The sequence below is a fragment of the Pseudopipra pipra genome, chromosome 1, assembly GCF_036250125.1.
Source record: "Pseudopipra pipra isolate bDixPip1 chromosome 1, bDixPip1.hap1, whole genome shotgun sequence".
NCBI classification, from domain to species: Eukaryota; Metazoa; Chordata; class Aves; order Passeriformes; family Pipridae; genus Pseudopipra; species Pseudopipra pipra.
In genome coordinates this window covers 145,092,638-145,117,922 of record NC_087549.1, presented here as the reverse complement: position 1 = coordinate 145,117,922, position 25,285 = coordinate 145,092,638, and the positions used below count along the sequence as shown (strand labels likewise).

The 25,285-nt window shown below is 38.8% G+C and overlaps 1 protein-coding gene across 10 annotated transcripts in view; it reads right to left on the bottom strand.

Annotated features, from left to right (window-relative positions):
• Positions 1–4,095: 4,095 nt before the first annotated feature.
• The window catches only part of LARP4B (La ribonucleoprotein 4B), a 57,550-nt gene continuing 36,360 nt past the window's right edge, over positions 4,096–25,285 (bottom strand). For 6 of the 10 annotated variants that reach the window (XM_064637790.1, XM_064637807.1, XM_064637798.1 and 3 more), the window contains 12 exons: positions 25,076–25,179; positions 23,204–23,314; positions 22,640–22,693; positions 22,075–22,284; positions 18,797–18,903; positions 18,025–18,279; positions 16,507–16,552; positions 13,444–13,608; positions 9,907–9,996; positions 9,336–9,460; positions 8,561–8,672; positions 4,096–8,005 (listed from right to left, as the gene is read on the bottom strand). In XM_064637790.1, the coding sequence (XP_064493860.1) occupies positions 7,724–8,005; positions 8,561–8,672; positions 9,336–9,460; positions 9,907–9,996; positions 13,444–13,608; positions 16,507–16,552; positions 18,025–18,279; positions 18,797–18,903; positions 22,075–22,284; positions 22,640–22,693; positions 23,204–23,314; positions 25,076–25,179 (1,661 nt within the window). In that variant the 3' untranslated portion in view covers positions 4,096–7,723. Of the gene's footprint in view, positions 8,006–8,560; positions 8,673–9,335; positions 9,461–9,906; positions 10,035–13,443; positions 13,609–16,506; positions 16,553–18,024; positions 18,280–18,796; positions 18,904–22,074; positions 22,285–22,639; positions 22,694–23,203; positions 23,315–25,075; positions 25,180–25,285 lie in introns of those variants that run through there. The other 4 variants (XM_064637813.1, XM_064637744.1, XM_064637753.1 and 1 more) reach the window with 3 other exon arrangements.

The following is a 25,285-nucleotide window of genomic DNA, read 5'->3' as shown; positions in this document are numbered from 1 at the left end:
ACTCACTCTCTTACAATGAAAAGAGCAACCCTCAACAGAAACTACAGCTTTAAGTCACAGGAAAAGAGGATTGTACACCTGATTTCAGGCAATTCTACATCATTTAATGTAGAAACAAAGTAGTGGTTTTTCACACCAAATCAGTGCTTATGTCTGCTGTGCCCTGGGATGTCAGAACCACTGAGACAGCAGCACCTGCTACGGCTGAACACTGAAGCATGTGGCACGCTGCTTGCACGACTTGCTAAGTCCAGCTCTGTTGTACTTTCCTACCTTCCCATTCCAGAACCACTTAGGTTACCTATAACCCCTTTTCCATGTTGGAACTAAAACACAATTCCACAGCGCATCTCTTGCCTTTTTTTATTTTCAAGTTCAATGTACTTTAAACCTGGTACATAACTTCCGTGTATCCAACCCAGTGTGGCTGCCCTCAGATTTCCTAGCCTGGGATGAAAGCATGCATTCAACACTCAGGATGGCAGCCAGCATGGCTGAGCTTCTGTCTCCATGGGAAGCACTAGTTCAAATAAAAAGTAAAATACAAAGGTTTATCTGAAACAGGATTTGCTAGCAAGGAAGCATTTGATTGCCAGTCCAAGCAGTAAAATCTGCTGAGAAAATCACTCCAGCAAATCTGTCATTTCAGTGTCTACTGTCCGAATCAACAGGTCTCTCCAGCACTTATTTGCCATAGCTTCAAGGCAGGCATCTTCCCTCAGCAGCAGTATGAGTCATACCAGAGAAGATGGAGCCAGCATTTGCCACCAGCATGTAGGAAGCACGCAGACTCCAGCAAACGTAGAATGAAGAACTTAGTATCTGACAAACATCATAAACCCAGCAACAGCTATAAATATTCAAAGATAGAGCATACTCTTTTGAATTTATTGTATACGTTACAGTTTTGGACACACCTAGATAATTCTCCTTTGAGTGCCAAATTTGCTTTAATAAGTGGGACAAAAATACAAAATTCCTGCAAACTAAAATGAGTCAAAATGTCGAGCCTATTGTATTTCTGAAAATAGGTGCAATTCTTAGAAGCGGAGATCAACAGCTACCATCTACCACAAGCAATGCAGCTCTCAAGAATGAGAACACTGAGTCACTAGAAAGGAAGAGGAAAATATACCAGGAGAAGGGAAGGGATTGAATTTTACACATTCCATTTCTAAAGGGGAACAAGATAGAAATTGCATTCTTCACTGAGTAAGAGACTCTGTAACACCAGGCTGGCCACAGACACCACGGGTGCTCAAGAAATTCCATTTAGGAAACAGGCCTTCTCCCCCACAGAGCCTATTTAATTGCCCATCTCCAAACCTTTGTTCCAACCACAGTGCATCCTGTTACCCTCCTGCTGGAGAGGCACTCAGCTCCCCTCTCTCCCCCCAACGCAGGGCTGGCTTTTGGGGGCTTCAAGCCTCTGCCGTGCAGAGTCAGCTCTGCTGACATCCCAAACCTGAGCTAAGTACATTGACGTTGGAGAAAATGAGCAAAATGAGAAAGGTTTCTCATACATGCTCCAGCCTATGAGCTGTAGGTTCCTGGAAAACACCCTCAGCCTTGGAAACAACAGGCTGGACCTCCTGAATTTCACTCACTTGTTCTACCTGGGCTGACATCCCAAGCTGTATGGAGGGCATACATATGACTTTGTTTTGGAAGGCATTAGACACATTTCATTATGTACCACTAATTCCATCCATGTAGATTTCTTAGATCCATCCAGCTTTGGTGTGTTTTACAACTCTAAATTCTTCCATTTATCCCTCCTTCCTCAGAGCATCCTTAGCCACGGTAGATTTACTGCTCTGCAGACGCCGTCTGCCTACAGCAAATGGGATGTGAAGCCATTGGACTGCAGGCTGGTTTCTGCACCTTACTGGCGTAACACAAGCACACAAAGCAATTTACTCTTTCAAAACTGATGAGAATTTAAGAGAGATTAGGGAGTGATTCTTATCTTCGACTCCCTCCCCCTAGCACACATCCCTTTTGCAAAACAGTGAACTGTGTCCAAAAGAGTTGTGAGGGGACAATGCACAGACTCCTCATAGTCTATGACCATGAGACAGATTTAAGACTTAGCACATTTACAGCTTGTACATAATAACCAAGTAGGCTAAAGCAGAAATTGGACTCTTTCTCCTGCCCACTGTGAAAATAAGGCTCAAAAATGACGAAGCTTGATGAGGTGAGCCACGTTCAGCAGAGTGAGCAAAGCTGCACTTAAGCCAAGATTTTTACCTTCCATTTGCTGTAAGCCAATTGTACCAACGCTGAGTTTACTTCAGCTGATTGTAACACTGGTCCTGCCAGGACCAGTGCCAGTCTCCTGTGGACATCAGTTGTGCATTCCAGTCCATTCCTCCATTCTGCTGATGGTACGACAACAGCTTGGGGCCTATTCCAAGAAATCCTTTCTCAGTTACTTTTTAGACCAGCCAATGTGAGGGAGCAGACAGGCAGGATGGACGTGACACAGCTGAGGCTGGCCAGCCTCTTTACAGGATTTCTGTGCTTATTTGGCATAACAGCTCAGTATTTCATGTGCCACTCCAACAGGAGTTAAATTTCTACCTGATCAGCTTACACTGGGCATTGAAATATAAGCAGGATCTATATGCATGCTGAGAGTGGATGCTGCAGTAACTGGATGGCACCAGGCTGTTACACAGCTTATTCTCTCAGAAGCAGAGATGAAGTGTGTAACATTACTTTCATCTATAAACCAGCAAAATTTGAAATTCAATCACTTCCTGACTTAAGTTGCACCCATAAAAGCCCAGCTATACCAGGAGGTTTTAACTGAAAGGTCTGTGAAGTAAAAGTGTATTAGAAAACTTAAAACTTCATAAAATCTTTTTTCTAAAGAAGCCTTGGGATCAAAGTGCAATGAATCACAGTTTCTGTGACAATAAGTAATCTCTGGATGCTCAATTGCATGTAATCTTCCATACACACTCTTTCTCATCATGCCCAAGAGGAAGTGAAATCATGTGTTCAACATGAATGCTGGTGCAACCATCACTGAACATCACCTTGTTCTGGTGAAAACTGTCACTAAGGGGACACTGCCCAGTTTGCTGTGTGAAAAATAAACCTCAATTTCTGTCAAAGCTGGGGTGCTTCCCGAGAGCCACACTAGGTTTATGGTAACATTGCTGACAAATTTCCATGCATTTTTACATAGTGGTAGAAAACATTGTCCCAAGGGCAGAACAGGATACTCCATGCTGAAGTGGAAACTGGTTGCCTTCAACTACTTGCAGTCCAGGTCATCACCAAATCCCAAAGTTTAACTGACTTTCCTAACATGGAGAAGCTCACAGTGCCCAGTGTATGCTAGTATTCCTGTTGCCTTACTCTGCTGATAGCAGTGGGGAAGTAAATCAGCAAGCAGCTTAACCTGTCCAGGAACTTACAGAACAACCAGCCTGAGCAATAATATTGCAATAATTCCCAAGATGCTTATAGAACACAGTAACTGTTAATACTTCCACGCTTACATCCATTGCTAAACTTGTTCAGATACAGCTGAATGAGAGACAAACCTTAAAAGAAAAAGAAAAGGTGCATTTCCAAAATATTTTTTTATGTAGAGAGAGGATATCCCAGAGGCTTTTCTTTCCTAGAGGCAAGACCAGAATAATCTCTGAAGTCATCTAAAGTCAAAAATAACTCCACGACATCTCCATATTTGAGAGCCATGAAACCAAAGCACCAACCCAAATGTTAAAATACATATTTAAGACCAAGCCAACACCTTATCTAATAATTTATGAAACCACTAATGAAGAGATCCTCCAGTAAAACAAAAGGTCACATAAGCTTTTTTGTTTGCTTTAAAAACATTAACCAGTCATAGCTCTCTAATAGAGATAGATATTGCTGCTTTCAGAGATGTTATAGGGGTTTCTGCTGCTGCTACATAGCCTTAGGTGATGGTTACAACAGCTGTGTTGAACAGGAGAGCAAGCAAACATTTTTTCCCAAAATTAGAAATATACAATTTCCAAAAATGGGAGCGAAAGACAAAAGGTAATGAAAAATACTGCTGAAGAAAGGTTTAATTAAAAAAATCAGGAATTCAACAGTGCCTAAATCTTTATTTTTCATAACCTACATATTTTTTTTCAAATTAGACAGTTTTACATTTTATGACACAAAAGGAAACTTAAATTACTGATAGTTTACATGTAAGCTTGATTCCAGTCTTAATGGAAGAAGAACAAAAACAAAAACCCTCAAAAAGGCTCCCATATTACACTTCTGTTTCATGAATTGGCAGCTGTTAGGTCTCCTCAGGAATCTCAGATTGTCTGCTGCTATTAGTGTAATCGGTTACAAAGCACAAAAGTCCCTACCTGTAGCTACTGAAGGAGATACAGAGATAGGTGTGCACCATTACAGTCAGCTGTTGCTTGTGATACACTGCACCATGTTCCAACAAGGGCCTTTTCCATGCCAACTGCTCAGGGCTTTGAAGGGCAATGCAGCAAGGTAAAAAAAATTGCCACTGTTCACAGATTTCCAAGCTGTGAGTGACAGTGTCATGGTGAGGGACTGATCTGAAACAACCTTTGGTTTTGAAAGCAACCTTCATTTTTTTTAAATTCTTGGAATGAGAGTCTCAGATCCCATTTTGACTCGTTTTCAAAATGAAAAGCATCACTACACAGTCCTACAAGGTAAAATGCCAATTTTAATTACTGCATCCCTGAACCTTTAACGCAGCTACTGCTTTTGGGAGGTTTTTCATTTTAAAAGCCACATTTTAATCTCTCTCTGTATCGTAGCAACAGTCTGCATGCAACTTCACAACTCTACTCCGAAAACTCCATTTTGTCACTGAGTGGGGGGAAAAAAAAAAAAAAGAAGAAAATCTCGAAGTAAAATGCAGTAAGGAGAAGTTGTATGGTATGTTACACAGCGATTTGGCGTGTCACCTCGTTTTTTTTAAAAAAAGCTATAAAAACCACGTCAGAGGAAGGTTTAAACTTTTGGTGCAACAGACTGTTGCTGGGTAAGCAGTAATTACAGTGTATTGACCTAGCACAAATGGCAGCAGAATACATTAGAACAGCACAACACACCCCGCTGGTCTCAATATATCACCTCGGGTACCAGCTGAGCATCATGACGAGCCGTACACAGTCGCTGTAAGGAACCACTCGCGATTGTTTGCAGCTGGAAAGCCTTTCACTTGCAGCAGACAAACAAAATGAATCATACAGCTGGCCTAAACCATACACAAATCTAGCTACCGTGTTCACTGCCGCTGGGGAAAGGAGAAGAGTATTAAAAAAAATAAATCCAATGACAGAACTAGTTGAGCGGTTTTGGTGATGTTGTCGGGGTCTTATCTCCTCCCACAGCATTCACAAAGTGCGCTTTTTAAACAAACAAACAAACAAACAAAAAAAATCAACAGACTCCGGCATGCCCTGTTTTGACCAATTCTGCAGCATACAACAGGCTGGATTTTAAAATGTCAACTAGTTACCAATCGATGCTTGTAATAGGAGATTTATCAGGAGTCAACTTCTATAGTTACTTTACAGTTCCATGAATCATGCACTGATACTCTTGAAAGCACACAGGTAAGCTTCAGTGTATATTTTTGCAGCAGTCAAGTTTTTTCCCCAATTAGACTTGATTTTTATTAATGACTTTAAAATTACAGTTTGACTGCTGAAATTCATTATTTACATTGCAGAACACTTTTGAATTGGTTAAATCGCTTGTTTTTAGAGGGACTTTGGGAAAACATTTGAGGGCTTTCAAATAAGACTTTCGTTCCATTTCCCTTTTGCAGTGAAGAGGCAGAGTCAGTTCAACACACCAGAATAAAATAAGAAAAAGAAAAAACAACGAATTAAAGTAATATTCAAACCACAACATTTAGTTTATCTACATCCAGCTCAACAGCAACATTTATAATATCAATAATTTTTATCAGATTTTTTTCTTTAGGGTACCTTTTTATATGTTCTGATTATTTACAACTGTACAAGCAAAGCACACACTTCCAAGTGCACATATTTAATACAGTATTGACTATTTGCATTTACAGGTTTTTCAACAATCTGAAAAAGATCAACTGTTTAAGATCTTTAAGGTATATTACAAAAACTGCTGCTAGTTCCTGTACTACAGTATGTTTACCCAGTAAGACCAGTGACAATAGATACATACTGTAACTGAGTAATTCTGTATTCCATTCATGCTAACCCTCCATGGGGTCAGACCTCATTAACTCTAAGCTGTCTTGTACAAAAGTTAAGGCAAAGTCATTTTCAAGTTTAAATAAAATTCAAGTCTTTAAATATTGGATGGAAATAATTCTTTAAAAAAATCAGTTGTTTAAATAAACATTTTTGTGGAATAAACTGTACTGTCATAGTCAGCAGGAATGAGTTTTGTCTGAACTTCCTGCAGTTTAAACATTTAAAGAAAAACTTTAGGCATCTTAAAACAAAAATAATTTATATTCAACTTTATTAGAAACTTGCTAATTTAGTGCATCCTTGTCCTTCAGAAAGCGCATCACTTCTAAAGTAAATAAGTGTGAGAAACCTCATCCCAGAGGTAAATATCAGGGATCTCTTCCTCCACCACACAAAACAAACACCACTATCTCAAGTCTTGAAAAATTTAAATCCATATGCCAATGCTCGTAGTTACAGGAAGATGTCAACACAAGGCTGACTAAGATATGAACTCTTTCAAAGAGCACTTGGGGCAGAGCTTAAAAAAAAGTCTACACAGAGCACAGGGGTAACCAGAATATACAGCGCTGACTCAGTTAACTCCCTTACAAGCACAGGGAAGCTAAAGTTATCACAAGAAGGCTACACTGCTTTCTCCTGATAACATCCACTCACTAACAGGCTTCACCATCATAGAAGCTCACAGACTTGATTCTTTCTATTCACAATGTGCTTTGTATTTGCAAATTATAACATCAGTTTTATTCTGGAGTGAGAAGATGGTTACTTGCTTGCAGTAAGTCAAAAAAAGGAAATATTTTAGAAAGACTGCTATGGTGCCCCGTAGAATTAATTTTGTGTGTGCAAAACATCAAAAAAAGATTATTTTTTTAAAAAATACTAGAAACAGCTACTCATTTAACCTAAAAGTGCAAGTTCATTTGCTGACACTTAGTACAGCAGCCCAATAAAAAAAAAAGTCTTCAAGGTCACATACTAATTTGTAAAATATGTTCTACCTCCTTGCACTCTACACACTAGCTGCCGTTATCAGTCTTTTGGACACTTTAGATATGTACTTGCAGACCTGTTTATTAAAAATATTGCAGCAGCACATTTCTGCTTAACAGTTTAGAAAAAACTCACTATACAGAGCTTGCACTCACACAGCCACAGAGAGGCTTAATAAAAAGTTGATTTTTTTTTTAAAGACAAATATTTTACACCTTGGAAAAAAAAAAAAAAATCACACTAAGCTTCACCTCCAATTAAGCACCAATCTAAATGTAAGGTTTAGAACAACTATCCAGAAATACCCAGAAAAATAGAATGTTTGTTCAAGAGGGGAAAAAGTACTTCACAGAAAAATAACTTGCAGGCATTATTATATGCCCAGTATCACTGCAAGCTCCTAACCAGCAACTCATTCTCAGGTATCTTAGTGGGAACATGGGTTTAATTTGTGGGAAGTAGACCTCTTCTCAAATCCCCCCAAGGTGTTAGTTTCACTGAGGAGATTTTGGAGGGGTACTCTGTTCTTTATTTAAGCGTTTGCCAACGGCTGGAGGGGACGATCTGCGTCCTGACTGTCTCCTCTGGTCTTTGGGTTGTCCAGGATGTGACTTTGCAGGAGGAGGTTCTCTGTTTTTCTCTATTGTTTCTGTGGGCTTTCTTTCTTCTTTCCCACATGCTACAGTGTTTGGCTTCTGTTCTTTCTGGGGTTGCAATGTAGGAGGATCCTTAGTTGTTCTCTGGCAAATTTCCGCATAACTAGGTTTTCGCAGTTCCTGTGAAATTGGAAGCAAACAGGACGGAGTCAAACAAAGCACCCTGAGAAAAAATTAATTTACTTTTATGAACAAAAAAAGCTAAAGTCCCTGTCCCCAAAGACTGCTGTACTAAAATATACAGATGAGGGCTTGATTATGAAGTTTACAGAAGTTGTATAAGACAATCAATCAGAAGACAAGGTAAAATGCAAAACAGTGTTCCAGAAAAATGGAGTACTGGCATAGGGCAAAATAACTCCCATTCAAACAAACTCTAAACCAGCTGAAAGATGATGAATACTCTTGTTTAAATATCAATATGTGTACTAATGCTTCTACCTCAAGTATACTACCAAGGAGAGGATTTGGGTAAGGAGCTATCTTTTGCACTGTTAATTGCATAATTATATCATGCAAGTGATCATGAAGCCATCAACACACAAATTTAAAGCTGCTGGGCAAATTCAGGGTTGCTGGACTCACATGATTAAGCAACACTGGGTAGCAATAAATACTCCGTTAAATGCATCAAACTGTATCATTAAGAAAAAGTGAAGTAGTAAGGTCACTTACTATGGCAGCCCCATTGACTTGTACCGATTTACATGCAGTACTGAGTGAGGAAGAAGAAAGTCTTTCTGTACTCTGTGTCTCTCTCTGCTGTTTATCCACAACCTTGGGGTCCCTGTAAGCATTAGCAGGAAGCAAGGCTCATGAAAAGTGAAACTTCAGGATAGATCAATGCTCTAATAATAGGTCTAAAAAGTTTGAGTAGGACTATAAGTAGTTATAGCTATAATTTGCCTAGCACATGATGACTAGCATTGCTTTTTAAAATGTTATCAAATTTTAAAAAGTATATTCCCGTGGAACTTGACACTACCTGTAATTCGTGATGTTCTGATAGCATAGTTTGGTTATTCAGTTATCTTTCCCCTGATACTGAAACACCTCAATTTGATTTGCAGGTTCCAAATAAAGTGTTACAAAAACTTTCTTTACGGTATGGACATCAGTACTGCCCACAGGACCATGGGTTTACTCTCCATGCTTCAGAGCTAGCTAAATACAAGACAGTAAGGTATTCATTAAACTTCTAAATACTTGCAGAAACCAGAACACAACACTAAACTTTGGTCTGCTAAATGACTATTACGATTGAGTCACTGTTATGATATTGTTCAGAAATTAAACTTTATTGCCTTTACTACAAGTACAATACACAACAAAATATTACTTCTTTCACTGATTAAGATTTTAATAGCTATTTACATTGTTCTGCCTGATGAAAGGAAATGCAAATGTGATTCAGAGCAGAATAATTATACCCATGTAATTAAGTGCTTACTCAGAAGACTGGGGTGGCGAAGGAGACCTTTCAAAGGTCCTGGGCAATGTAGAAGAAACCGGTAACAACGGTTCTCGAGGAATTCCTGACGGAATAGTGTTTGTACTTGCATCCACATTAATGTTCTGAAGGAGGAAAAAAGGCACAGAAGGACAATCATAATATCCAATTAATATGGTTTGCCTGAAAATTAGCACAACGAGGAAACAGCTCACAATTTGATTTATAAAGATAAATTAACTATAGGAAGGTACAGAAGGAGCCAATAAATGTATTATAACAAGTATGTTATTTTTTTCCTTTACATTTATTTAGAAACACAGACAAATAAATAACACACTGCGGTTGTTTCCAAAAAAGTTATAAGCTTAGGTCCCTTTGGGACATACCTGGCTGACAAACTTAGTTAGAATCATAGAATCATTAAGGTTGAAGAAGACCTCCTAAGATCAGAGTTCAACCTTTGATCGATCATCACCTTGTCAACTAAGACCATGGCACTATGTGCCACATTCAGTTGTTTCCTGAACACCTCCACTTCCCTAGGCAGTCTGTTCCAGTGCTTAATTACCCTTTCAGTGAAGAAATTTTTCCTGATGTTCATCCTGAACTTCTCCTGGTGCAGCTTGAGGCCACTTCCTCTTGTCCTGGCCCTGGTTTCCTGGGAGAAGAGATCAAGCCCCACTTGGCTACAACCTCCTGTCAGGGAGTTGTAGAGAGCAGTAAGGACTCCCCTGAGCCTCCTTTTCTCCAGGATAAACAACCCCAGCTCCCTCAGCTGTTTCTCATATGACTTACTCTCCAGACCCTTCATGAGCTTTGTAGCCCTTCCCTGGACATGCTCCAGCACCTCAATGTCTTTCTTGTAGTGAGGGACCCAAAACTGAACACAGGTGCAGCCTCACCAGTGCTGAGTACAGGGGGACAGTCACTACCCTGGCCACACTATTCCTAATACAGGCCAGGATGCCATTGGCCTTCTTGCCCACCTGGGCACGCACTGGTTCACGTTCCACTGGCTGTCAACTAGAACACCCAGGTCCTGTCCCACAGGGCCACTTTCAGACACTCTTCCCCCAGCCTGTAGCACTGCAGGGTTTGTTCTGAAAGAAGTGGAGGACCCAGCACTTCACCTCGTTGAACCTCATACCCCCTAGCCCATTGATCCAGCCTGTCCAGATAACTCTGCAGAGCCTTCCTGCCCTCCAGCAGATGAACTCTCCCGCCCAACTTGGTGTCACCTGTGAACTAACTGAGGGTGCCCTCAATCTCCTTGTCCAGATCATCGTTAAAGTTATTAAACTGGACTGGCTCCAATATTGAGCCTTGGGGAACAACACTAGCAACTGGAACCAGTGAATTCTTTCAACCTGGAGATTTTGCACCTGCTGGTGACAAAGCAGGCTTTGCATCTGTTCATGTAACCACAGGCAACCTATGAAGACAAAAGTCTCCTAGGGCCATGCACTAAGAACTGTCTTCTTCAAAGCTCTAACTGCATCATCCCAATAGCTGGTGCTAATAACCCCAAACCTTAAAAAAAAAAAGTTTCTGCAAACAGGGATCTGACCATCACTTAGAAGTCCCTTTCTTATGCTATAGCACAATTTGGTACCAAGCAAAAGAGGCTTTTTCCATAGCCCTCAAAAGATTCTGCTAGTGCCAAGTGATACTTATGTAGTGCCAAATTGTACTTCCAGATAAAGGCCAAATAGGTTCAAGATGCATACAATGACTTTAAAGTGGCACAAAATAAGAAAAGAGAAAGACAACTCTGTATCCTGAAAAATATTTCTCACATTTAAAAGCATTTTGTTTGTTTTAAAGGGTGCTCCATTCTTTGTATTGCTTGTGATCTGTCTGACTCTAAAACCTGAAAAGATTCTGGTATGTTGAAGGGAAAGCAATAGAAAAACACAAGCACAGAAGGAACAAGAGAGTCATTCCTTTCCCCCAGCCCAGCCACCGTTCAAAGGGCATAAAACCTAAGACTCCTGTGGTCACCATTTTAAAATTAGGCAGCATAGATTATTGCAGTACATCTAAGCCTAGTCTGACTCAAAGCAAAAGTAAGACAGTACAAGGTGGATGTTTAGAAATAAAAGAATAGCTTCTATAGTTTTACTTACTATAACAGTGTGTGCAAAGGCTTGAAGTTGCAAGCTGCTGAGCATTCTGGCCCAAGTGCATCAGAACTTGCAGGTACACAGTTAAGTGTGAATAGTTTCAAGCCAAGCAGACATGCAAGTGCTGTTCCTTGTCAAAACAGCCCTTGATCTCACGTGCTGCATTTCCTAGTTACAAAATGTGGGATCATTACCACCTGCCATTCCCCAGAGCTACACCTAGAAGAGCATCACAAAGCAGAGAGCATAAAGATATGATGCTTGGATAACTACTGTTGAAAATTATTGACTTTAGCCTGCTCAGCTTCTGTACATTGAATTTGCCCATGTATAAAACAAGAGCAGCACTGTGTAACTCTACTTCAGTGCTCTGTAACTCTACATCAGGTGACATGAAAAAATATTGAGATCAAAGTGAAAAGCAGACTGTATACATTGGCAAGATTCTGATGTTAGCTCAAACACCTTTGTAAAAGAACACAATTGCTCTTTGGAGCCAGTTGCCGTTACCTTATTCTTTATTTAAATGCCAACAAGGAAAGGCAGCATAATCCCTTTCCTCCGTACAATGGTACAGAATAACTCCTGTAAACTGGAAAAATAAACTTGAAAACTGAAGCTTTTTAATGTGTCAGTGCATTGCACTATCACAAAACCTCAATGCCTGACTGATAGGAAGACTGCCTCTACAGGGGAGAAGTCTAAGTTCTTTACAATAAGTACAAAGCAAGTATTAGATTTGTAATGGGGGAACAAGGGGTTTTCAGCTGCAGGACTAATAGCAAGTCCTGGAACTATATTTAAAACATGAAATACAACAGTCAAAAACCACTTCACAACTAATAGAGGTATGATACCTTAAAAATGCATAAGTCTTGGCCAAAAAGAGCCTATAATCTGTAGTACTGACAGTAAGTTAAACACTGCTCTTACCATGGCTCTGAACTGCACATTCCCTCTAAATGCAACCCTGGAACATAGCTGCCCCTCTTACCACTTGCAGGACACAGAGCAGATAGTTGTATGTACAATCACTGCTTTGGGTGCAGGCTGCCCTGCTGCTTCCCCTTCCCTTGACCAGAAAATACCCCGTATCCACCACTGACATGTGGGCACCAAAGAAAACACTTCTGCAACAGGCTGGTTTTAGAGACGACACATAAGAGATTTTGGTGTTTCACCAGGTTGATTTGAATTGCTAATCCAGGGGTTAACTTCTTCAGTTGTGGTACAGCTAGAAAAACACAAGTTAAATTAGGGCTAGCAAAAAAAGCCAATATAGACTTCCATAGCCTAGAGTGTTCCATAGTGCAGAGGGCTATATGAGTCTTTCTGGAGGAGAACATACTGTCACTCACAGATGGCATGGCAGAGACAGTTCTAAGAATGAAATCTATGAACAGCTACTGAACATTAATTTTCAACTGCATCTCTACTACATCTATAAATCAGTGGTTGCCAAGTTATCCTGGTGTATTTTTATCTTTCTGAGCAATATGACAAGACAACACTGGGATCCAGCTGGTTTTGGTAACAGTTTTTGTTCCAGCTATGATGCCGTGTGTACTGAGATCATGTGGGCAGCTTCATTATTTTGGTGCTTAAAAGTTTGTCTCTGTCACTTTAAAGCGTTTCATATACAACTTAGAAGTCTTTCAAACAGGAGGAAAATGTATCACATACTTTTCACCTGAGTCTATCAAAAAGCCAGAGGCAGTTAAGAACAGCAAAGAGCATATTTTCTAATCTCTGCTATTAACATCTACTTATTATACTGGTGCTCATACTCCACACAAAAGAGAACACGCAAGAAATTCTAAGATGTAAGAGAAGAAGGCAGCAGCACATCATTTGACAGCTGAAAAGCATTCCTTACAACCCACGTAAAACCACAAGTTATTTCCACCCATAAGCCACCAAATCTGAAAACAACAGGTATGCGATTCGCTGGTTTCCCAAACAAATGAAGACCCACTACTCACTCTTTCTTTTGATGTTCCTATTACCACATTGGACAGTCGGTTTTCAAATAGGTCTTCAGTCTTCAAATTGCCAGCAGCCCCGGGTAATGGAGGAAAGCTAGATAAACCCAATTCAAAGCTGGGAGATGGAGGTTTTACGGGTGGTGGAGACTGTGTTTGGCCTCTCTGGAATAGAAATAACATGTAGAGGTTACTGCACTAGATGACAGAAAAGACATGCAACTCTAAACTGTATTTTGCACTTGATTTATATCAGGGAAGCCCTAGAGAACTTCAAAGAAAACTACACAGTACCAAGGAATAGATACTTTCCTTTTCCACTGCTGCCCTTGATATATGTAATTATTATTTAAATGGGATGGCATATGCATAAGCTTTAGTGATACTGGTATAGTAAGAAAAATCTTCTCACAGACCCTTCCTTCAGGACAGACACACTGACATAGAAAGGAAAACACTGGTTTAGGTGTCATGATACAGTGAAAATATAACGCCCATTTATGTGTAGTTGGTAACATTCTAAATAAAAGACAGGAGTCAACAAGAATCTTATTTTCAGATTTATCAAGAAATAGCAAGACAGCATGCCTTGCATGTAGTACAGACAACAGCAATTTTCATCTAATTACCATGAACTTATATGGTCACTATGTAAAAATGCAAAGATAAGTGTCAAAACTATTTTTGAAACAGAGAATTCACTAAAAAAAATCACTAAGCCTATGAAGAAAAACAATGCCCCAGGCAAAAAAAACCCCAAGATCAGTGGGCTAAATGCAACCATTATGCAATAAAGACAGCAGTTCAGAAGTTACAAGTACCACAATTAAAGATCACTTGAGAGGACTGCTTGTAAGGATTTATAAAGCTACATTCTATTTACACGGAAAAAATAAAATTCCTTTCGTAATATGCTGTAACTGAAGTTACCAATTAACTCCACCTGCACCATGCAAACAAAGAAGTAACTGTTTCTTGACTGTGCTCAGGCCTGTGCTAAGATGATCTCTGCCACAAAATGCCAAATGCAAAGCACTCTTTGAAACAGTTCCTATTTTGAAAAGGAAAATATGAGTATATAGTCAAGATGGTCTGAATGGGAGAACAATGCTTCTGGACAAAAAGAGCAACAGATACAAGACCACCTTTGAGTTCTTTTCACAAATGTGAAAAGAAGTGTGTGCCAAGAGGGAAGTGGGGAAATAATAAATACAGAGGTAAGAACAACTGCAACTCCCAGGACTGCTACTGACCCAGCATTACCCCCAGGACATGGTCTAAGAGTGCTACAGCAACCAAGACTGCACACCTCCAAAACTGAAGTCTGTGACCTTTGGCAGGTCATCTGAGAGAGATTACATTTATCCAGCTCAAACTGCAAGAGGAAAAGCTTGGGGTTTTTTAAGAATCATTCTTCAAATCATAGCATTTGCTTTTCTTAAAGTGGACTGCAGTTCTGCAATAGAAAGTGCTTGTATGTTACAAACACTTAAGTTACACAGTTGAGTCCTAAAAACCCCAACATAGTAAGAGTCAAATGGCATTAGCATCTTAAATTAGCAGGATGAGGGAAGAGTTGAATGAATTTTAAACTAATTGCATAAAATTTCTCATGTTAATTTGTTACAAGTTGAGTAATTGGCTTATGACTGTAGCCTCAAAAACAATCTGATCAAACAGTTCCATGCTGTTTCTCTTGCAAACATGCATACTCTCTAAATTTTTCCTTTTAAAGAAAGATCTTCTAAAGAAGTCATTACTCCATTCAAATACAACTGGTTTTAGTGACGTCCTGTGTACACTATCTAATGGCTAAAGCATCACACAAGAACTAGGATGCTGGATTAAATTATTTCCGCAGTCTAAAGGGGTCAAATTTTAATCTTTTGCTTCAGAGTGTGCTCCTTCCCACTGTACACAGTCATGTGTGTGCAGCAGCTCTCACCTGTGCTCAAGGTACATCACCAAACAGGACACTGACGATTCCTGAGCCAAAAGAGACTAAGGAATCTGACTGCACAGGCTGCAATTACAGCCTAGTGCTGAGAGAAGAGAACCGTGGGTCTCCAAAGAAGTCACATCTTCCTGTTTTTACACTCAGAGTTAAAATAATCTTTGCAGTCAGCTCACTCAGAAGTGCCACTCTGCTCAGTAATCCTTTCACTCCAGTCACTCACACACTTAACCTGTACCACTTCCTTGTTCTTTCAAATAAAGAAAAAAGTTAATAGGAAAACCTCAATCTAAAAATTCAAGCGGCTTTGAAAGGGCAAAATAAAGAAGTCCAGGGAATCCTACATGTAATCTGATCTCACTAGCTTTGGGAAGGTTTGACAAGAACTAAAAGCAACCAAAGGGAAGGAATCACTTGCGAAACCTTCATGCTCCTTTATCTAAGTTCACTAAGGCTACTCAACAGCAGGAGCCACAAACACACAAATGCAATGATTCCAGACCCATAGGGAAGTGTTATGGCTCATGCAGTGATGTTATTTTACAACTGTAACATGAATAAGGAAATAATCTGGTTCAACTTCATGAACATGCCAAGTGTGGCAAAAACGAATTGCAGAGAAATTACGGGGTTTATCACATCAAACCTTAAATCCTATAAAAAATTTTATTCTCTTCTACAGCCTTTGAAAAGGCTATATTGGTATATCAAGGCTATTTTGGTATTAACCTTGAATTTCAGTTCACCAAAACCACAACAGTTCAGTAGTGTCAGCATACCCTTACCAAGTGGTTCTTGAAGATGCATTTAAGAAAGAGAACCACTTCATAATTAACATTTCTGCTACACATTATGACACCAGGATGTATGTCCTTTAACACCTACATGAATGTATAATAATGAAGTATTAAGTGTTTTGAACTTCAGCTTAGCTGTTTAGCTCGCCCTGAATGTGAACACTGGCAAGTTGACAAAGTAACACTAAGATGGAAATTTTTTGCTGCTGTAAGTGTAATTTTAACTTTGTCACCCACTACTCCACCTAATATCCATATTTTTGCCTTGTTACCCTACATTTATTATAGATGAATAAGATCACAAACACTCACTGTAAACTTGTCCTCCCTTTTCTTCCGGTAGCCATATGAGTTTTTCCTAAGGGAAAGAAAGCAGAAATCAAAACCTTGCCTAAAAATGAATGGAAGACAGTTAATGAAACCAAATGAAATTAATTCAAATTGCTATTTTATCCATCTTCATTCTAGACAGGTTATTAAAAAATGTTTTAAGGAAAAATTCCTAGCAACCTCTCATTAAAATAAAGGTACAGATCTTATGCAAGTCAGCATAAGAATACACTGGTTACAAGTAATTCCTGTGTTAAAAGCATCTCAGTGCTGGTTACATAGAAGGGTTAGACAAAACACTACAATATCCAAAGTAAAAGTTTTAGGATTTTTTTTTTTAATACCAGTGTAACCTTCCAAATATAGCTAACTATTTTCAGTTCAGGTAAAGCTCCTCCAAAACATTTTCAGCACTTTTCCCCCAGCCCTTTTTCATGTTAAGCCCCTCCAAGCAGGAGTTCAAAATTTGCAATGCATTTTAATTTGGTTTCAATATATTTTCTAATTTCTTTTGTTTGACTTTTATTATTCTAAACGTATTAAATACTGAAACGTCAGAATATAAATCTAAGTACTGACTACTCCTGTAAATTTTCTGTAGTCTATAGTTTGAGTAATCTTGTTTCCTAAGTTCTTAATCATACTTTCACCCATTAGTTATAACACAATTTGGCAAATTAGATTTAGAAAAGTATTACAGTACTTGCACAAAATCCCCACTTAATTTTGCAATGATACAAGTCTAAAATAGGATCATCTGCAAAACATTCAACTTATCTTTCAATTCAGTAAGTCACTCAAAATATGATTTACTTAGAGACAAACATAGCCATTATCAAAGCTGGACAATGCTTTTATAAAGCACTTATTAGAACCCTACTGTATTTAACAAGATTCCAAGATAACCCTGTTAAATTCTCACATTATTATTGGTACCACTGATTTTCAGCTCCCCAGATAGTTGGTTTTCTTCTTTGTTTCTTTGCTTTTTAAAACTACATAACAATAGTTTCCCTAGTTGCATGTAGCCCTTTCTCTTCGATCCACACCAATCCACCATCTTTGTTCTATGTCCAATTTGGTCAAAATTCAGATCTTTTAACTGAAAAGGTTAAGAATCAGCACTGCTAGTAGAGGTTCAGGTGCACTGCTGAACAATGGAATGGGCAGAACTTCCTTATTAAAGTCAAGCAAATAATATACAAAAACTTTCTTATACCAGATGAAGAAAGAAGGGAGGATCAGATCTTACAGCTGTACATCGTTCATCAGTTGCCATTAATGATTTTCATCTGGTAGGAAAGTATGCAAGTCCACTTTGCACCTGTTCTATATTTAACACTTCCTCTGAAGTACTTTCCAAGATTTTATTTTTGAGGAGACAATCTCATCTTAAAGCAGTATTGAAAACAGTCACAATACCACACCTCTGCACTGAACGGAGTAGTTTAAAAGCAGCAATACTTGGCTGTTCAGAGGACAACTACAGAGTGCACTCACCTTCCTCTCCCCAGTCCAGGAGACGAGTCAACGCTGGTCTGTTCCATCCGCCCAGTTCCTACTTCCCTCTTGGTGTAACTCGTAGTAGCACTCTGCATCCGTGTCCTGCTTTGTCCCGGCTGCCGCGTCTGTGGACTCCTGACGCCATTGATTAAACGATCAGCAGAAAAGTTGAATATTGTAGGACTGTCTAGAAGCCCAGGTCCCCTCTCTGCACTGGGTATTGTATGTCGTATATGAGACTTGCTAGGATTCCTATAAATTCAAAAGTCATTTCAACATACATACTAGGAGAGATCTTCTGAGGCCTAAGCCTGTACACAGGATTCAGAAGAAGCAAGATCTTCAGTCCTTTACTGTGTATTTCATGTATAAGAATGATCAACATTCATTTTAACAGGTCAGGTGAATTATCAAAATGAACCTTTTCACTGTCTATTTTCAACTAAGCCTTTACCTAAAACCTACTTGAAACGGAAAATACTATATGATTAGTCCTGCTGATCATGTCGTCTCTCAGAATATTTCAGCTGAATACCCCAAATCATGGAACAGACAAGTTCTCAGCTTTCAGACTGTCCATTTACATTTTGAAACAGGACCCCCATTAACAACAGGAGCACCATCTGCCCTTTCGCCTCACTTAACCTTGTAACAGTTTCAGTTTCACAAGTAACCTCGAGGTAGCTGGTGTTACTAATATAAGCAGATGAAAACCCCACCTGCCACATAATACAACAGCTGTACATTGTTAAAAGATAGCTGAACTTGCCTGTTCCTGGGAGGATATTGTCTGAGTGTTGTCAATGGAGAAGCAGCAGGCTTGAAGGTTGGAGATGTGAACCCATTGATAAATCCAGTATTTGGAAATGGTGTTACCTAAAAAAACATATTGCATGCTCATCACTATAAGGAAAATCAGTATTATTTTTTCCGAACCCTGTATTTTACGTCATTCCCTGCAGGACAGTACTTAAAAGATTGGCTCAAACAGCAATAAAGCATTTGTCCAGTGCCTTGTAACCAACTTACAGATGTTGTTTTTTGAGAAGACAGCCACTACACATATTCAACTCCTGATAATTTAAGAGGATTGAAAAACATCAAGTCAAAATTCTTGGAGCTAAGTTAAATAACTCTCCTATTTCACACCATCCTATACAGGACTTTGGAGTACACAGATACTTTTTTGTCAAAGAATCTCTAACCTACATAGTCTGTAATTGCTTTTCTAAAAACGCATATGTGAATCCCCCCCTAAAAGGAAAAAAAAAGTCTTTTTAGTTACTCATTTTACTTCCATGTGATACCTAAATAAAGCCCAGAGAATAAGTGGATGTTAAGTGGAGCTCTGATGCTTTTCATATCTTACCACCTTATTCCACATGTGAAATACTGTCTTCTTGTCTGAAAAAGCAATATTAGTAAAAGATTTCCTGGCGTGGGTGCATATCAGTGTCTTGTATTAACAAGATATCTCAAAACCTGAAGCATGTTCAAAGTAATTTTTCCAACCTCACTAGCACACTTCTGTCTTTTTTATTTAAATGTACAAGTGAGTTTCATTTAGGACATGTTACTTTTAGCATCAGCAAATGCTTGCTAGTCTTCTCCCCCTGAAAATAACTACAATGCAGAACAGTAAGAATCTTCTACACTTTATTAAATGACGAAAAACAGCTGGGAGTAACACCATTTCCTATAAAGGTATCTTTAAACTTGACCGAGCTTTCTTGCAGAAGTTAAGACAAATCACTTATCGATGGAAAAGAAAATTTAACACCAAAGCTGTCATGTGTCAAACTACTGTTAGCCTAACTCAGCATGCACGACAGCAAATGCTACCTGAGACTCCACAAAAAGGCCATTAGGAGTGCAAAAAATCTCTTTTAGGAACAGAGTTTCATCAAAATACTGCTTTGAAGTACTTTCTGGTTTCAGAGTTACAACTTGAATGCTGCAAAATTCCATAAAAGCTAGTAAGCCTGAATAACGAGAAGACACTAAACATACTAAAGGAAAACATGTTTAATTCACTGCTTAAAGGGACCTTAGCAATGGTCAACCCTTCTTTCTTTACAATGATGGATGATCCTCTTGGAAGAAAAAAATGCTTGTTGGTTTTTTTTTTTCATTTTCCAATAGTACCAAAAGCATCTCCACAGAAGTCATCTGCCTCAAACATACTTTTTAACTTTTTTTCCCCTCCCAAGCAGGACAAACTAGATATTTTCTCAAACCCTATTAAGTACGTGATGAAGAACTAGGTAGTTTTAGAATTGAGGACATGTGTTGCCATATTCTAGTTTCAGAACAAAAATGGTATGCCCACACTACTGAGTGTATTCAACCTCAAATTAGAGATGAGAGAAAGCACTGTTAGTGCTTATGCTGAAGCAGAAGAGAGAAATTTCTGCTACAGAGACCACAGAGTTCTCAGAATATCCTGAGTTGCAAGGGACCCACAAGGATCACAAGGCCAACTCCTAAAAGAATGACTCATACAGGGATCAAACCCGCAATATTTTCATACAAGTCTCTACATGCAAACTGTAACCCTGTCTCATGAAAATTATTCCCGTGTCATGGCTCCTCATGGTCCCTGTTCTCCTCAAGTGATTTCTATTCAAATATAGCTTTTCCTAAAAAAGAATCAAGAAACATCATGTTACATTCATGTACATAAAATGGAACTAACCAATACACTGCAAAACAGTGGGAGATAAAGCTCAGACAGTTAATTTTCTGTTTTGACTAAGAAAGGTACAAGCTCTTTAATGCTGGCAAACTTGTAATGTCTTCCCCAAAGGACAGGACTGGTAAGTTTTCTGGAACACAAAAAGTTCCAGGACAACATAAGGCAGGTACACAGTATGCTGTGGCCAATTAATCTATGTCTTCTACAGCAGTCTCATCCAGCTACTTCAGTATCCCATAGCAAGACTGCAGTAGTCAGGTTATCTAGAAGAACATTCACATTCATTGCTGCTTAGCAAGGTAGTTTCTGCCTTCCCCTGCAAGGGCTCTGGTTACTTTCCCTGCCTGTGAAGTCTTTAGCACACCAACTTTTTAATTAGCTTGCTATTCAGTACACAAGAAGTTTGCTCAAGTTTGTTCAAGGACATGTTAATCCTCTGCCAAAAAACCTTTAAAGAACTTCTAATTTTGAGCATTGCTACCCTTGTTTCTTTAAGCTGCAGGTAAAGAGGCATTTCCAGAGGAAAGAAAGAGGCTCTAGCTAGGAACCCTTAGTCTCCCAGTCATTACAGGAAACTACGTTCCTGTTAGTTTTTGTAGAATAACAAAGGCAAACTAAAAGGAGCCAAGGTAATTCTGATGGGACTGTCACAATGGAGAAGATGGAAGCAGGACTGCAGGATGACAAGGGTGTCCCATTAGAATATATAAGGATTATTGCTATCACTCTAGCTTTAAGGCTTACCAATAGCCTCCTTAAGAAAATTTAAAAAAAAAAAAGGTAATTTAAAAGTGATCTTTGTAATTGGCAAAAGTAATTTTATTTTTTTTATTGCGAAAAGACATGTTACTTTTGCACAGAAAATATTTTGCTTTAAGAACATGACAAATAGCATAATTCAGCATGTCAACCTAGAGTCTAATTTCCTGCTAGAAGATCAAGATATCACATTATCCTTATCTATCTGATTCCATTAAGTTTATTCTGTACATATCAGAATTGCTTTTTCTGGTATTCACATACATATTCTGAAGATCTAATTTCTAAAGAAGCTTTAACCCATTGCTAAAAGAAATTCTTACTAAGATTTCTTTTGCTAATGCTTAGTTAATAATCTTTACTAAAGAACTGCCTCAAAAAGAATCACACTCCAGCCTGAGACCACATACAATTTTCAAATAATCCATCTTTGTACACCATGGGAAGGGTTCTGAAGGACTGTTTTTCAAGAAGAATTAGAATCTTAAACTCCCCTTTTCAGGACACATATACTTCCTACACCACAGTACTTCGTAAGAAAATAGTACCAAACTTTGAAAAGAATAGAACTGCTTCACAATCAAGAGACTTACCAATGAAGGGTCAAGGTAGCTGTGTGTGGCTGACCAGGTCTGTGGGCCAATTAAGCTGTACAATGGGAAGTGCTGCTGGGGACTGTATACTGGAGGTATGTAAAAGGATGTTGTGTAACGCTGCTGCGTGTAGAGGTTCATATCCAGAGGTCTATATCCATTCTTTGGCAAAAATGTGTTTATAGCTATTGCCTTTGCTTTTATCCTTGCCTGCAAAGGAGATGAGATTATTTACTACAGCATCCTTTCCAATTATATCAGGATGGTTCTAACCAGCAGCTCTCAAATTTTAAATGGACACTTGTCAGTAACTGCTTTCTCCTTCAAGGACAGTAGGAACAGCTCAATGCTTCCCTGCTGCCTGATGCTGGGCTGGATATGCCACTGTCAGGAAGGAGGAAAAGGAGAAGTAGCATTGTATGGGCTACATTTCAAAACCCAACTCCAGGTCACGTGGCTCCTGAGACTGCACCATTTAAATTTATATTAGAAAACACAGTGGAATGCCACAAAAACCAGAATACAGCCACAAGCTTCCCCCCAAACCCCATAAAGCTCTATTTACCTTAATTGGTTTTCCTTGGAAAGTTTTCACTTCTTCTCTAAGGTATCTGTAAGCCTTTAAAAAAAGTAATTATCTTATTTGTCACATATAATTTAAACATAGGAAACTTACATTTTGACAGGCTGAGCCTACCAATAATTCCTGGAGTGTCTGCTAATGTTACACTATAGAAAACTCATATATAATCTGCATTCACCTAAATTTAAGTTATCATTGCAGAAGTGCTTCAGTAGCATTAAAACATGACTTTAATGGTTATGACTGAAGCATTTCAATGGTTCACCCAAAATATCAATTTTCACCCAAAATATCAATCTCTGTACAAAAAAATCGTAGCTTTGGCCAGGACACCAAAGATAAAGATGAACAAGATAAAACTCTTGAGAGTTATGTTTAGTAGCACTGATAGTACTAGCTCAGGGGAAGCATTACTGTTTTTAGAGGTTTGGGTATTATTCTTTTTCATTGTTACGCATTTGTAATACTGTTTAAGACCTGTCAATTCACCCTCATCTTGTCCTTGTTTACTGTTATGTCCTAATATGCTTCAAAAAATAGTGTTACCTGCTGTGCATCGGCTTCAGATTCAAATGTGATGAACCAATTGTCATTATAGGCAAACTCACAGTTGATGAACTTAGGCAAATTGTCTCCTTTGAAAAGTGCTTCAACCTCCTGAAGAAAGTGGTTTGATAACAAGGTAGAGAGAAGGGATGGAGAGAAGAAAACATCAATTTGAAGTGCAAAACTTTGGAACTCCAAGTAAGAAAGAGAGAAAGTACTTTCAGGCTTACAAAACAGAACTGAGGAGTTCAGAACACCTGCAGCAGCGATAGCTCTCTCCAATCTACCTGCTAGCTAGGAGGAATTCAAACAAGCACTGTCTAAGGCCATAATGCAAGAGAAGTTGCCTGCTCCCTTTAAATATGGGGGGATAAACTATTTAGGCCATAGAGAGACATTTAACCTTGGGATCAAGTGCAGAAAGATGTCTATTTCTCTTCAGTCCCTAAAACCATGGAGCCTCATGAAAACCCGTGCATATGGCACAGGACAGGAGAATTCTGCCCTTTCAGCAGAAACCCGGAGGTAAGCTTCAACTCAAATGTCTACAGATTCACGTATTTGAAACAGGGTTTACATTACCTCAAAGATAATCTGTTAGTTTCTAGAGAAAACACAAACATTGGACTTCATATTTTAATTTATTTACATATTTTTTGGTTTTCCTCACAGAGTTGAGGTGAGCAGCATCAAAAGGCAACACAACTTGGGAGGCCTTTACAGTATTTTGGAACTTTGTTGCTTAAATAAAGCCTGACACTGCTGTACCAGAAAACGTAGGCTATTAAATCTGGCCAGTTAAGTCTAGAGTTTTTCATTCTGGCAAATTTAAACACAATGTATAAAACACTTAACTTGAGACAAATTCTTTTGAAAATAAAGACTCCTCAGAACTTTGTCTGAAGCATTTAAGAATGACCACCCAGGGGTAACACATCCAACGTGACAAACTGATGACAGCAACAAAAATAAATATACCTATTAAAAAAAGAATCTACAATACTAAAAGCTAGGCAGTCTTTGAAAGGTTTCATTTCACTTGGAAAGCTAGAAGGGGCTATTATCTTTAAGCTACCTACATAGCAAATATCCAGCTTTGTCCTTCCAATTCATTGTATCATGTTCCTATTTATTAAGGCCTCTTATTTTTTTGTTGTAAGTTTTTAAAGTGCAGTACTTTGATTTTTTTCTGAAGACTATCAAGAAGAGCAACTCTTTCAGAACCTTTACTCTTCCTTGTAAAATTAAACAGAGGGGAAAATAAAATATCTACCTATCATCAAGAATCTGTGCCTTCTCCTCCTTTTTGAAAATTCAAGATTGTTTAATCTACAGCCCCATAATCTTTTCTAATATTCCCATTAGTCATAGTCCTGCCTACATCAGAGTTGCATTGAGGATCTTTTAAAGAATCAAGTTCTCTACTGTTGCACTCATTCCACAAGCCAGTGGAGATCCTTAAGTGACTTATTTACAGCTCTCAACTCAGCATTATGGACATGTTTGCAAAGCTTTAAGTACTTTACTTGAATAAGCTTCAAGGTTCAACAGTGGCATTTTCTAGGCTAAGCCTTATCTTCCTTCGTCTTTTTTGCTATTTATCCACTAAGTGCATATGGATAAGGCAGTGCCCAAGAAAATGATGGCAGCTCTACCAAAGACAGCACTGTCACTTTCTCAGTCCTCTGCAGAGCTACAGGTTCTACCACAGCCTTCCTATGAGCAACATGCTCCTATCAAACATATTTATTTTCCAAATAAACACAATAAACTAAGCTTCGGAAATGCTGATATGCTTATTGAAATCCGGAAGAAATCTAACTTCTAAATCCTAAGGGAAAAGTATTCTTTACATAACAAGGAATCACTTACTTCAATGGGAGTAGATTCAGGTACTTCACGTAAAATCACAATACAGCGATTCTGATTTGGCCTAACTTTTTCCCCCTTCTCATCCACTTGAACTAAAGGCAACGCTAAGAGAGAAGAGACAAGAATGTGTTTCAGAGGTCAGCAATCATAATAGCTTTGCACACCAAAAGATGCTGTGGACACAGTTATGCAATGCAAAGCTTCAAATAC